The 14,836-nt window shown below is 41.6% G+C and overlaps 1 protein-coding gene across 2 annotated transcripts in view; it reads right to left on the reverse strand.

Annotated features, from left to right (window-relative positions):
* Nucleotides 1-14,836, reverse strand: part of SUMO1 (small ubiquitin like modifier 1) — a 52,287-nt gene that overhangs the window by 20,882 nt on the left and 16,569 nt on the right. For both annotated transcript variants that reach the window (XM_053596565.1, XM_053596564.1), the window contains exon 2: nt 5,280-5,354. In XM_053596565.1, coding sequence (XP_053452540.1) covers nt 5,280-5,354 — 75 coding nt within the window. The remainder of the gene's footprint in view (nt 1-5,279; nt 5,355-14,836) is intronic.

The raw sequence follows: 14,836 nt of genomic DNA on the forward strand, positions 1-14,836 counted from the left end.
CAAATGAAAAAAAAAAAAAAGAAGAAAAGAAAAAAAAAATGGCTCAGCGCCCATAACTCAGTGGTTAGGATGCCAGTCATATACACCAGGGCTGATGGGTTTCAACCTGGCCCAGGCCTGCTAAACAACAATGATAACTACAACAAAAAAATAGCCGGGACTTGTGGAGGGTACCTGTAATCCCAGCTACTTGAGAGGCTGAGGCAAGAGTATCGCCTGAGTCCAGGAGTTTGAGGTCGCTGTGAGCTATGATGCCATAGCACTCTCCAGAGGGTGATAAAGTGAAACTTTATCTCAAAAATAAATGCACCACTATGTTTACTGAAGCCCAATTCATAACTGCCAAGACATGGAAACAGCCCAAGTGTCCATCAACCCATGAATGGATTAACAAATTGTGGTATATGTACACCATGGAATACTATGCAGCCATAAAAAAAGATGGAGACTTCACACCTTTTGCTTACCTGGATGGAGCTAGAACATATTCTTCTTAGTAAAATATCTCAAGAATGGAAAAGTATTCAATGTACTCAATACTACTATGAAATCAATATATAATCACCTATATATTCATACAAATGGTAAAACATAACTATAGTCCAGAAAGTAGAAGGGAAGAGGAGAGGGGAGGGATGGGGAAGAAGACTGGGGGGACCTCACATAATGTGCATGATGCAGTGGTACATTTCAAAAACTATTAAGAAAAGAGTACAGGCTCGGTGCCTATAGCACAGTAGTTACAGCACTGGCCATATACACCAAGGCTGGCGGGCCAGCTAAAACAACAATGACAACTGCAACCAAAAAATAGCCAGGCATTGTGACAGGTGTCTGTAGTCCCAGCTACTTGGGAGGCTGAGGCAAGAGGATCACTTAAGCCCAAGAGTTGGAGTTTGCTGTAAGTTATGATACCACGGCACTCTATCAAGGGCAACACAGTGAGACTCTGTCTCAAAAAAAAAGTATAACTGTGATGGATGTGTTGTATCAGTTCAATGTAAGCATTTTACATTGTATATCAAATCAGTACACTGAACCCGATAAATGCATCAATGTACAGTTATGATTTAATAACAAAAAAATAAAAATTTAAAAAATAAATAAATAAAAACATAAAACATCCATACAGTAAAAAAAATCAGAAATAAAAGTTAGGATACATTAGAGGTAATATTTACAATATATATGAATATATAAGAAAAGGAAAATTAAGACAATATTTTAAAAAAACATATAAATTGATAATAATTCTTTCAAAAGTATTCCATGGCATACGGACATATAGTTCAATGAAATAAAACTGAGAGCCTGAAACAAACATACATATCTAAAGTCAATTAATTTTTGACAAAGATGCCAAGGCAATTCAATGGGAAAGGGGTAGTTTTTTTTAGCTAATGGTCTCTGGGACAATACCCATATAAAATTTACTCAGAATGATGAAAGCCTTAAATGTCAGAGCTAAAACTATAAAATTCTTATAAGAAACAACAGGCATAAAACTTAGTGACCCTGGATTAGGCAATGGATTCTTAGAAATGACACCACAATCAATAAAAGAAAAAATAGGAGATGGGCACAGTGGCTCACACCTGTAATCCTAGCACTCTGGGAGGTGCATGGCCTGAGCTCAAAAGTTCAAGACCAGCCTGAGCAAGAGCAAGACCTTGTTTAGGCATAGTGGCAAACGCCTATGGTCTCAGCCACTCAGGAGACTGAGGCAAGAAGATCACTTGAACCCAAGAGTTTGAGGTTGCTGTGAGCTATGATGCCACGGCAGTCTGCCCTGGCGAGACATAGTGAGACTCTATCTCAAAAAAAAAAGAAAAAGAAAAGGAAAAATAAATCAACTTAATTCATCAAAATTAAAAACTATACATTGCAGGCGGTGCCTGTGGCTCAACGGAGTAGGGCGCCGGCCCCATATGCCAGAGGTGGCGGGTTCAAATCCAGCCCCAGCCAAAAACCGCCAAAAAAACCCCAAAAAACTATACATTGCAAATGATACAACCTAGAAAGTAAAAAGCAACCCAAAGATGAGAGAAAATAATGTGCACATCATAGATATAATAAAGGTCCAATATCCAGAATACATATTATTATTTTTTTTTTTTTAGAAATAGAGTCTCACTTTATGGCCCTCGGTAGAGTGCCGTAGCGTCACACAGCTCACAGCAACCTCCAATTCCTGGGCTTAGGCGATTCTCCTGCCTCAGCCTCCCGAGTAGCTGGGACTACAGGCGCCTGCCACAACAGAATACATATTATAAAAAATGATTACAACTAAACAATAAAAACACAACTAACCAATTTAAAAATGGGCAAAAGAGGCTTGGAGCCTGTGGCTCAAGCGGCTAAGGCACCAGCCACATACACCTGAGCTGGCAGGTTCGAATACAGCCTAGGCCTGCCAAACAACAATGAGCAGCTGCAACCAAAAAATAGCCAGGTGTTCTGAAAGGCGCCGGTGGTCCCAGGTACTGGGGAGGCAGAGGCAGGAGAATCGCTTGAGCCCAGGAGTTGGAGGTTGCTGTGAGCTGTGATGCCACAGCACTCTACCCAGGGGAACAGCTTAAGGCTCTGTCTCAAAAAATAAATAAATAAATAAATAAAAATGGGCAAAAGATCTGACATTTTTCTAAGAAGACATACAAATGGCAAGTACATAAAAAGATGTTCAACACCATTAGCCACTAGGGAAATGCAAATCCAAACCATAATGAGGTACCATTTCACACCTACTAGGATAACTATAACCAAAAAGACAGATAGTAACAAGTTTCAAGCAGAATATGCAGAAATCGAAACTCTCCTATGTTGCCAGTGAAAATGTAAAATAGTAAGCAATGCAGGGCACAGTGGCTCATGCCTGTAATCCTAGCACTTGGGAGGCGGAGGTAGGCAGATTGCCTGAGCTCACAGGTTCGAGACCATCCTGAGCCAGAGCGAGACCTAAAAATAGCCGGGTGTTGTGGCGGGCACCTGTAGTTCCAGCTACTTGGGAGATAAGAGCACTACTTGAACCCAGAGTTTGAGGTTGCTGTGAGCTGTGATACCATGACACCCTACCGGGGGTGACAAAATGAGACTCTGTATAAATAAATAAATAAATAAAATAAACAAAACAAAATACAACACAATACAATACGATAGCAGAGCAGCTGCTAAAAACAGTTTGGCAGTTCCTCAAAAGTTAAACATTGAGTTGCTATATCAAAACCAGCAATTCCACTCCTAGATATATAGCCAAGAGCTAAAAACATACATTTACACAAAAACATGCATAACATTATTCATAACAGCCAAAATATGAAGCAAACCAAATATCCACCAACTGATGAATGGATAATAAAATGTATCTGACTGATGCAATGGAATACTATTCAGCCATAAAAAGAATCAAGTACTGACACATGCTACAAGAGTAAACCTTGAAAACAGTACCCTAAATGAAAAAAGCCAAACACAAAAGGCCACATATCTTATGATTCCATTTATATGATATGTCTAAAACAGACAAATACATAGAGATAGAAAGCAGAAGAGTGGCTATGGGTGTCTTTTTGGGGTGATGAAAATGTCCTAGAATTAGATAGTGGGGATGTTGCACAGCCTTGTGAATACTAAAGACACTGAGTTATACAATGTATACTTTAAAATGGTGAATTTTGTAATATGTTAATTATATCTTAATAAAATTTTAAATGAGATAATCACAGAAAAATTGAAAAGGATATGAATACACAATAGAAGAATACAAATGTAGCAGACCAAAAAAAATCACACTTCATTGATAATCAGGTAAATGTAAAATAAACAAAAGTGTTTTACCTACCACAATGCAACAAAATTTAAACACTGTTAATATGCCATGTTTGGAAGAATTTGGAGAAATAGTACTCATACTGAGATGGTGAGAGTCCACCATTCCACTGATTGTCTTTTGTCCTTAGAACAAAACCACCTACATAACTATGAAGATGCACTCCTCCAACAGTTTTCAGCTAACCTTAGTATCTCAGAAAGAGTCAATATGATAAACCCTAGAAACTAGAGAAATGAAGTGCCAGAAAAAGGAAAAGGATCAGGAAATGGCTGACAGATGCTTACTTAAGATTGGCCCTGGCTTTATCTATTACTAGTTTCTACTATATTTGCCCCAGAACCATGCTAACCAAGGAAAAGTTTCTATTTGGAGCAATTACGGTAAATACAAAGATCACTACAAAAGTTTTGAGATAAGTTGTGTTATGGTCCATTATTTCTCTTTGAAGAAACACAATCAACAGTGTCCTTTCTAATTCACCCAAGCACGTTTTAACTTGTTTGGCTTATCACATGTATAAAACTGACTACCACAGCTGTAGAGGCTACTCAGCAGCTCCTCTTCAAGAGATCACCATATTTGGCTACTCTATGGCTATGTCCATTTCAGGAAGCCTTACTCCCCACCATCAACACTTAGGTATGCTACACAGTGTCCTGTGGTCACCCATGCTTGAGTGAAAGCCCAGTAGGAAGATGAATGATAATGGACCCTCCTTTGTAGCGGAAATAACTCAGAGCTCTGGAGTTCGAGACCAGCCTGAGCAAGACCGAGAACCCATCTCTACTAGAAATAGAAAAATGAGCTGGGCGCCTTGGCAGGATTGTGTAGTCCCAGCTACTTGGGAGGCTGACACAAGAGGATCTCTTAAGGCCAAGAGTATGAGGCTGCTTTGAGCTATGGCACCAAGGCACTCTATTTAGGGTGACAGAGTGAGACTCTGTCTCAGGGAAAAAAAAAAAAGAAGGAAAGAAAACAGTGTGTCAGCTTCTTTCCCTGGACCAACCACTGTTGCTAGTTCCCCATGTAATCCTAGCACTATGCCAGGCCAAAGTGAGAAGATCCCTTGAGCTCAGGAGTTTGAGACCAGCCTGAGCAAGAATGGGACCCCCTCTCTACTAACAGTAGAATAATGAGCCAGGCATTGTGGTGGCCGCCTGTAGTCCCAGCTACTCAGGAGGCTGAGGCAACATGATCCCTTGAACCCTGGAGTCTGAGGTTGCTGCAAGCTAGGCTGACACCACAACAGTATAGCCCAAGTGACAGAGTGAAACTGTATTTCAAAAAAAAACAAAACAGGATCAATCTCTTCTACTTCCAACAGATGCATATACACGTATAATAACAAAAATGTAATTTTAAAATAATTTGCCTTAAGTAATTTTTCCTGTGTTTGAGAGATTATTCATACATTGGAGAAGAGTCAAAGGAGAAAAACAATGAAACTCACCTGTCCAATGACTTTGAGTTTAATGTATTCTCCTTCCTTCTTATCCCCCAAGTCTTCAGTTGAAGGTTTTGCCTCCTGAAAGAAAAGTAAATTTCAAGATAAAATTTCCTTAGGAGTATCCACTACTTCCCTTTTTTTTTTTTTCTTTTGAGACAGAGTCTTATTTCGTCACCCTTGGTAGAGTGCCATGGAATCACAACTCACAGCAACCTCCAACTCCTGGGCTTAGGCAATTCTCTTGCCTCAGCCTCCCGAGTATGCTGGGACTACAGGCACCCGCCACAATGCCCGGCTATTTTTTTGTTGTTGTTGCAGTTTAGCCAAGACCAGGTTATGACCCATCGCCCTTGGTATATGGGGCCGGCGCCCTATTCACTGAGCCACAGGCGCCACCCATATCCACTACTTTCATGCAGGCTATAAAATGTGCACCTGAGAATACAAAGAGTATTTTCTCTGCCAATTAAACAAAAAAAGTCCTATGTCAATTACTGTCCCAAACAACATACACTAGAAATCAAGAAAGGAATCTTTTTTATTATAGTACCCCACTGTAATGTTAACTTTACCACGTAATGTTTGACAGACTTGTTAAACAAACTGCTGGGTCCTAGGCCCAATTTTTTATTCAGAAGTCTGGAGTGGGCTGAGAATTTGTCTCTAACAAGTTACCAGGGGATACTGATAGTGCTTTGCTGGAGAAACAAGTTGGAAACCACCGCCTGACAGTCAGTTCTTACCAGTGTAAGATAGTTCGTCCTCCATGAATTCTTAGCCAAATATTCCAAAACCAAGATTATCTTCTCACAGCCTATAAGGAATTTACTCCAACTACAAAAATGTACTGGTTCGGCACCTGTGGCTCAAGTGGCTAAGGCACAGCCACATACACCTGAGCTGGCGGGTTCAAATCCAGCCCGGGCCCGCCAAACAACAATGACAGCTGCAAAAAAAAATAGCCAGGCATTGTGGCTGGTGCCTGTAAGTCCTAGCTACTTGGGAGGCAGAGGGAAGAGACTCGCTGAGCCCAAGAGTTGGAGGATACTGTGAGCTGTGATGCCATAGCACTCTACCCAGGGCAACGGCTTGAGGCTCTGTCTCAAAAAAAAAAAAAAAAAAAAAAAACTGTACTAACAGGCCAGGCACAGTGGTCCTGGCACCTGTAACCCTAGCATTCTGGGAGGCCAAGGCAGGTGAATTGCTTGAGCTCAGGAGTTCGAGACCAGGCTGAGAACCCATTTCCACTAAAAACAGAAAACCTAGCTGTGCGTTGTGGCAGGTGCCTATAATCCCAGCTACTCCTCAGGAGGCTGAGGGGAAAGGATCACTCCAGCCCAAGAATTTAAGGTTGCTGTGAGCTATGATATCACGAAACTTTACCCAGGGTGACAGAATGAGACTCTGTCTCAAGAAAAATAGGGCGGTGCCTTGTGGCTCAAAGAAGTAGGGCACCGGCCCCATATACCAGACGTGGCGGGTTCAAACCCGGCAACAGCCAAAAACTGCAAATAATAAAATAAAATTAAGTAAAAATAAAAGGGTGGCGCCTGCGGCTCAAAGGAGTAGGGCGATGGCACCATATGCTGGAGATGGTGGGTCAAACCCAGCTCCGGCCAAAAACTGCAAAAAATAAATAACTAAATAAATTAATTAATTAAAATTAAAATTAATCACATTTGCATAAGCAAAAGCTATTTAGGAAAACCAAATAGCAAAATATTGGCCTAATATACTCTGGAGTCAGAAAACTCAGTTTTATATCATCTATTATTTTAGACTATCTGAAGTATTATATCTAAGTTCAGAAAATAAGGCTTGGCTGAAAAAAGGGAACTAGACTGAAATTAGGGGAAAAGAAACACAAATTGGGTAAGCAGGAAAAGGAAAGAGGAGACAAAAACAGGAAAATAAGATACATGGGAGGCTGAGGCAAGAGGATGGTTTGAGCCCAGGCGTTCAAGGCAACACAGCCTGGGCAACATAGCAAGACCTCACCTCTGGGAAAAAACAGGAAGACAAGAGAAAGATATTGGCTTGGCACCCATAAGGCGCCAGCCACATATACCAGGGCTAGCAGGTTTGAACCTGGCCTGGGCCTGCTAAACAACAATGACAACCACAACAAAAAAATAGGTGGGCATTGTGGTGGGTGCCTATAGTCCCAGCTACTTGGGAGGCTGAGGCAAGAGAATTTCTTAAGCCCAAGAGTTTGAGGTTGCTGTGAGCTGTGACATCACAGCACTCTACCCAGGGTGACATAGTGAGACTCTGTCTCAAAAAAATAAATAAATAAAAAGAGAGAAAGAGATTAACAGAAATGAAGTTGGCAGCACCCATAGCTCAGTGGGTGGGGCGCCAACCACATACACCAAGGCTGGCAGGTTCAAACCTGGCCCGGGCCAGCTAGAGCAACAATGACAACTGCAACAACAACAAAAAATAGCCAGGCGTTGTGGCGGGCATCTGTGGTCCCAGCTACTTGGGAAGCTAAGGCAAGAAAATCGCTTAAGCCCAAGAGTTTGAGGTTGCTGTGAGCTGTGACATTACGGCACTCTACCCAGGGCAACAACTTGAGACTATGGGGAAGGGGAAGGGGAAGGAAAGGAAAGGAAAGGAAAGAAAGAAAATAAAGTTATTAGAATAAATTAGTTGAAACAACTTCACCGAAAAGTATTTAAAAAATAAGCAAACCAGGTTGGGTGCAGGTGGCTCAAGCCTGTAATCCTACCACTCTGTGAGGCCAAAATGGGTAAACTGGTTGAGCTCAAGAGTTTGAGACCAGCCTAAGCAAGAGTGAGATTCTGTCTCTACTAAAAACAGAAAAACTAAAGGCTGGGCACAGTGGCTAACACATATAATCCTAGCACTCTGAGAGGACAAGGCAGGTGGATTGCTGAAGCTTACAAGTTCAAGACCTCATCTTTAAAAATAGCCCAGCACTGTGGCAAGTCCCAGCTATTTGGGAGGCTGAGGCAAGAGAATCACTTGAGCCCAAGAGTTTGAGGTTCCTGTGAGCTATGACACCACGGCATTCTACCAAGGGCATCAAAATAAGACTCTGTCTCAGGAAAAAGAAAAAGAAAGAGAGCAAGCAATTGAGGCAAGAGGATCACCTGAGCCCAAGAGTATGACATTGCTGTGAGCTATAATGATACCACAGCACTCTACCCAGGACAACAGAGTGACTCTGTCTGAAAAAAAAAGAAAAAGAAAAAAGCATAAACAAACCATTTTTAGTCAAGGGGGTGTATACTGGAAAATTTCACCAACAGTGCAGTTAAAGGAGCTTTTTCCTCCATGTTCTACACCTTAGTTTGACACTAACGTATCCACTTGGGCAGCACCTGTGGCTCAGTGGGTAGGACGCCAGCCCCATATACCAAGGGTGGAGGGTTCAAACCTGACCCCTGCGAAACTGCAACAAAAAAATAGCTGGGCGTTGTGGCAGATGCCTGTAGTCCCAGCTACCCGGGAGGCTGAGGCAACAGAATCGCTATGTGACGCCGCAGCACTCTACTGAGGGTAATAAAGTGAGACTCCATCTCTACAAAATAAATAAATAAAGTATCCACTTATTTAAACATATACTTTTATTATTCATAGTAATTTCAAATAGTTAATCTCTATTTAGCACGCTATAACTAACCATATTGTATTTTTACAGGCAAAATTACAGAGCCATTACCTGTATATCTCATGCTAATAATTTAGAACTGCTAAATTCCCTAAAGTTCAAAAATTAACAGAACATATTAAACTAGAAGTAGCTTTTGACTTTAAGACATGGGTCCAGGGAAATGCTTAAATAACAGAATTGACTTTGTTAGTATTATTAATCCTTGCCTATTTTTCATTCTGAAGTGCTTTCAACATTTGCTGACTACTGGATATTATGGCAGCCAGCAAAATTAGCCTTCTTTATAAAGACAGTAATTCACCTGAAAATAAAAGACTAACTTCAAATATAGTCTCACCATATTTCTATGAATTTGTATTTATAGTAAACAGCTGCTTCTTCCTTTAAGTATCTAGAAGGCAGTGAAGTGCAATAAAAAGCAACTAACCCCTGAGTCCTCTGTAACTGGAAGGAGAGGGGGTGTTAAAAAGCTCTGTTTAGGCTCGGCGCCTGTAGCATAGTGGTTATGGCGCCAGCCACATATGCCTAGGATGGCAGGTTCAAACCCAGCCCAGGCCAGCTAAAACAACAATGACAACTGCAACAAAAAACAGCTGGGTGTTGGGGCGGGCGCCTGTAGTCTCAGCTACTTGGGAGGCTGAGGCAAGGGAAACGCTTAAGCGCAAGAGTTGGAGGTTGCTGTGAGCTATGATGCCACACTACTCAAGGGCAACATAGTGAGAGTCTCTCTCTCAAAAAAAAAGCTCTGTTTAAGTTAGCAAAAGGGACAGCCCCTTCCCTGCCAACGGCAATATATTCACACAACAGGAATGGTCTCCCTCTAGTGTTTTCTAAATAGGGTAATTACAGAGGCTACTCAAGACAAAAGAATTCTTCCCCCTGCTTCTATCCATCATCCACAGATCTCGCCTTCCAAAGCCCAGCTTCTGTGATGGCGTAACTACTCGGATCAAAAAGCATAAATAACTTCACTACCAAACTCTACAGCATGGCTTTCAGTTCTTCTGTGACCAACCTCCATTTTCACTTTTCTCTCACCCCTCACTTTACAAACCCAAGGATTCTGTTAAATTGGACTATTTGCTGCTCCAGGTGTATCACTGGTCTTTAAATTAGGTCAATTTAAGGAAATGGTCAATGTAGAGAGGTGGTCAGTGATGGAGGTTCTACTGTATATGTATCTATCCTGTCTCCCCTCTCATGAAATCATCTCAAGGATATATCCTGCATCAAGTGAAGTCCAGTATTTTAAAACACTCTTGTAGGAACCACTCCATTTACATTCCGAATGAGATTAATACCTTCCTTTAATGCTCCTATTTACATTTTTTATGGTATTTCTTTTCAACTTAAAAATACTACCCCCTTGACCTTACTTCTCCAGTAGTTCTCCTCACCTTTTCTTCAAAGTCAAACTTCTTACAAGAGCACTCAGCACTTGCTATCCACTTTCACTCTCAACCTCCTGGTTTATGCCCCACTGTTCCACTCAACACTGCCCTCACCAATGGTTACCAGCTGTATATGGTTCTACTGTATATATATCCTGTCTCCCCCCCTCTCATGAAATCATCTCCAGGATATATCCTGCATCAACTGAAGTCCAGTATTTTAAAACACTCTTGTAGGAACCACTGCACTTACATTCCGAATGAGATTAACCTTCTGGTTTATGCCCCACCGTTCCACTTGACACTGCCCTCACCAATGGTTACCAGATGGACTCATTACTAAAACTAATAGATATTTTCAAATCTTATCTTTAACTTTCTAAAACAACAGACATTAATGAGTTCTACCTTGAAAACTCTCCACCTTTGGCTCCCAAGATTTCATTCTCTCTTCTTCTCTGCCATTTCCTTAAATGCTGGTCTTCCTTTGAAGTCCACATCTTTTAATCGTCTACTTTTGGCGGAGCACAGTGGCTCATGCCTGTAATCCTGGCACTCTGAGATGCCGAGGCGGGTGGATTGCCTGAGCTCAGGAATTCGAGACCAGCCTAAGCCACAAAGAGACCTCGTCTTTAAAAAAATAGCTGGGCACTGTGGTGGGCACCTGTAATCCCAGCTAGTTGGGAGGCTGAGGCAAGAGAATCGCTTGAGACCAAGAGTTTGAGGTTGCTGTGAGCTGTAACACCACAGCACTTTAACGAGGGCAACAAAATGAGACTCTGTCTCAAAAAAAAAAAAAAAAAAGGGAATTGGCTCAGCACCTGTAGCTCAGCAGCTTAGGTGCCAGTCACATACACAAGAGCTGGCAGGTTCAAATCCAGCCAGGGCCTGCCAAACAGCAATGACAACTACAAAGTAGCTAGACATTGTGGCCAGCGCCTGTGGTCCCAGCTACTTAGGAGGCTGAAGCAAAAGAATCGCTTAAGCCCAAGAGTTTGAGGTTGCTATGAGCTGTGACACCATGGCACTCTACCCAGGGCAACAGCTTGAGACTCTGTCTCAAAAAAAAAGGGGGGGACTCATGATTCCAACTACTTCTTAATCATTCCCTCCAACCTGACAACTTTACTGAGTTTCACACTCATTTATCCAAGTATGTGAATATCCCCACTTGTATGTCCCTTAGGCACCTCAATGTGAAAGTGTCCAAAACCAAATGCATTACCTCTACTTTCTTTTTTTTTTTTTTTAATCACCCTTGGTAGAGTGCTATGACATCACAGCTCACAGCAACCTCCAACTCCTGGGTTTAGGCTATTCTCTTGCATCAGCCTCCCCCGTAGCTGGGACTACAGGTGCCTGCCACAACGCCTGGCTATTTTATTTTTGTTGCAGTTTGGCTGGGGCTGGATTTGAACCCACCACCATCGGTAGGTATATGGGGCCGACGCCCTGCTCACTGAGCCACAGGCACCACCCGCATAATCTCTACTTTCTGTGAGTGTTAACTCCTCTTTCTAAAAACCAAAATCAAAACAAATTACACTTCCTAGATTCCCAGTAACAATAAATGGTTACCATATACTCAGCTGCCAACAACAGAAATGTAGGGGTATCTTTGGCTCCTCTTTTTCTCTTTAACTTCATACTTACTACTTGGACAATTCTATTTATTGTCTCACAAGTCCATCCTATTCTTTCCATTCTGCTGCCTTAGATCAGTCATTTATTGTTGCTAACATTACTCAATACCGTGACATCCCAGTCTTGATCCCTTCAATTATTTCTCCAAACTGCCACCAGAACCATCTCTCTAAAATGCCAACTAATTTGCTCAAAATCTGCAGTGTTAAATTCAAAGTCCTTAGGCTGACATATACTTGTCCTTCATGTGTTGGTCCCTGCCTAGAAATTCAACGTTATTCTCCTACCTGTTAGTGAATATCCTATCCTCCAGCCATAATGAACTACCTACAATGACTTGAATGTGGCACCCTCTACCTTATCTCAACTATTTGCACATGCTAATCCTCTCTGCAGGGAAAGCCCTTTCCCACCCTACTCCCCTTTCAAGACCACTCAGACCTTAATTCCTACAAAAAAGTTTTCCTGATCACACTCTCTTCAAGGTTGCCACAATGCTAACTTATCCATTATAACTACTTGTTTGTATATGTCTCTTCCACCAGATTTGAGTTCTTTACTGACACACCTTATTCTACTATCCTTTGTATTTCTGGTTAAGCACAGAGCCTGATACTTTGAAGATAGTCAAAATGCTTATTAAATAAATGATTTTTTATGAGGTTTGTATGACTTATCTTCCCTGCAAACTTACAAGCAGAGGGTCATTTTTACATCTTTGTAATCTCTATAGTACGAAGCAAATACTAGGCAATTATTAAATGTTTGTTAATAAGTTGACAGCACTATTTTCTGTATTATCTGGCAAAATCTTATTCATACTTCATACTTTTTAATGAAATAATTCAAAGATCTTTTCTTTTTTTAATATTCACAGTTGAGAATAAGAGAAAATTCACTTCAGTTTCATAAGAATACGCTAACATTTGGATTTGAAATTTCCACAAATAAGCTACTACTTGCCCTTGACACTCCATGTTGGTGATCTCTTCCCAAGTCTGAACCCCTACAGTGATGATCTCCTATATCACGTGCTTAATAACTTCAGGCTTGCTTAATACAGTCATCAAGTTTTTCATGTGCTCTTTTTTTTCTGTGATAAACTGGCCTGGAAAACAAGATGATCCTGGACAAAAAAGGCCAAAGTTTGTCTCTAGTGATCTCAGTGTCTTTTGTATGCAGTCTTTCCTTCTCTCTCTTGTTAAAAAAAGCAGCCAATACAAAATGGTAATGGCATAGTTGTTACAAAACAGTGAAAGCATTCAGCTCTGTGTCTGGGACTCTAGGTCATGAAAGAAAAGAGAATCCAGAGAAGGCTGGTTGATCTCTAGCTGGAAAGGGTACACAGTTCTGGAGCAGAAGAAATGATAGAAAGAAAAGTTTATGTCTAAAATCAAAAAGAGAATTGAAAACGTGTAAATTTTCAGGTCTGGATCATTTGGAGCAGTGGTTCTCAACCTTCCTAATGCCGCAGCCCTTTAATACAGTTCCTGTGGGTCGCAAGCCACAGGTTAAGAACTGCTGATTTAGAGACTGAAGTTTGATAAAAGGAGTGGTAAAGGAATTTACCCAGCACTATCAATTTTATCTTCCGAGTTACAGATGGGACAGCTTGGAAATAGATGGCTGGATCTGGAAAAGGAACTACACTGGAAAAGATGTGGGAAATCAAATAGTCCTCACTTTTTTTTTTTTTTTAAGAGACAGAGTCTCACTTTGTCAGCCTCAGTAGTGCCATGGCATCACAGCTCACAGCAACCTCCAGCTCTCGGGCTTAGGTGATTCTCTTGCCTCAGCCACCCAAATAGCTGGGATTACAGGCTCCCGCCACAACACCTGGCTATTTTTTTGTTGCAGTTTGGCTAGGGCCGGGTTAGAACCAGCCACCCTGGATATATGGGGCCAGTGCCCTACTCATGAGCCACAGGCACCCCCCTACTTATTAAGTTGTACAAAGATTGTTCGTTCTTACTAGAAAAAAGAATGATTCTGGGGAAGCCCAAAAACAAATTTAAAAATTTGCTTACTCTTTTTTTATGATATTAAAAAATGTATTCTTTTTTAAGACGCGGTAACAATATCATGGTTATGCTAAAACAAAAAGTCCTTCTCTTCTAAAAATACATACTAAAATATTTATAAATGAGCCAGGCGTGATGGCTCATGCCTGTAATCCTAGCACTTGAGATGCAGAGGTGGGTGGATTGCCTGAGCTCATGAGTTCGAAACCAGCCTGAGCCAGAGCGAGACCTCCATCTCTAAAAAATAGCCAGGCATTGTGGCAGGCACCTGTAGTAACAGCTACTTGGGAGACTGACGCAAGAGAATCACTTGAACCCAAGAGTTTGAGGTTGCTATGAGCTAAGATGGCATGGCACTCTACCAAGGGTGACCAAGTGAGACTCTGTCTCAAATAAATAAATAAATAAAATATTTATAAATGAAATGGGGGTGCTATAGATGAAATGAGATACACCAAGAGATGGGCATACAGGGTTCATTACATATACAGTACATTTAAACTTTCTATAGTAAAAAAAAATTTCATTAAAAATGCAAAGTTTCTGGCTCGGCACCTGTGGCTCGAATGGCTAAGGCGCCAGACACATACACCTGAGCTAGCAGGTTCGAATCCAGCCCAAGCCCACCAAAAAAACAATGATAGCTGCAACCAAGAAAATACCCGGGCGTTGTGGCGGGCGCCTGTAGTCTCAGCTACGCGGGAGGCAGAGGCGGGAGAATCGCTTGAGCCCAGGAGTTGGAGGTTATGGTGAGCTGTGATGCCACAGCATTTTACCCAGGGTGAAAGCTTCAGGCTCTGTCCCCTCCCCCCCCCCCGCCAAAAAAATACAAAGTTTTAGGCGGTGCCTGTGGCTCAGTGAGTA

The sequence above is a fragment of the Nycticebus coucang genome, chromosome 7 (assembly GCF_027406575.1).
Source record: "Nycticebus coucang isolate mNycCou1 chromosome 7, mNycCou1.pri, whole genome shotgun sequence".
NCBI classification, from domain to species: domain Eukaryota; kingdom Metazoa; phylum Chordata; class Mammalia; order Primates; family Lorisidae; genus Nycticebus; species Nycticebus coucang.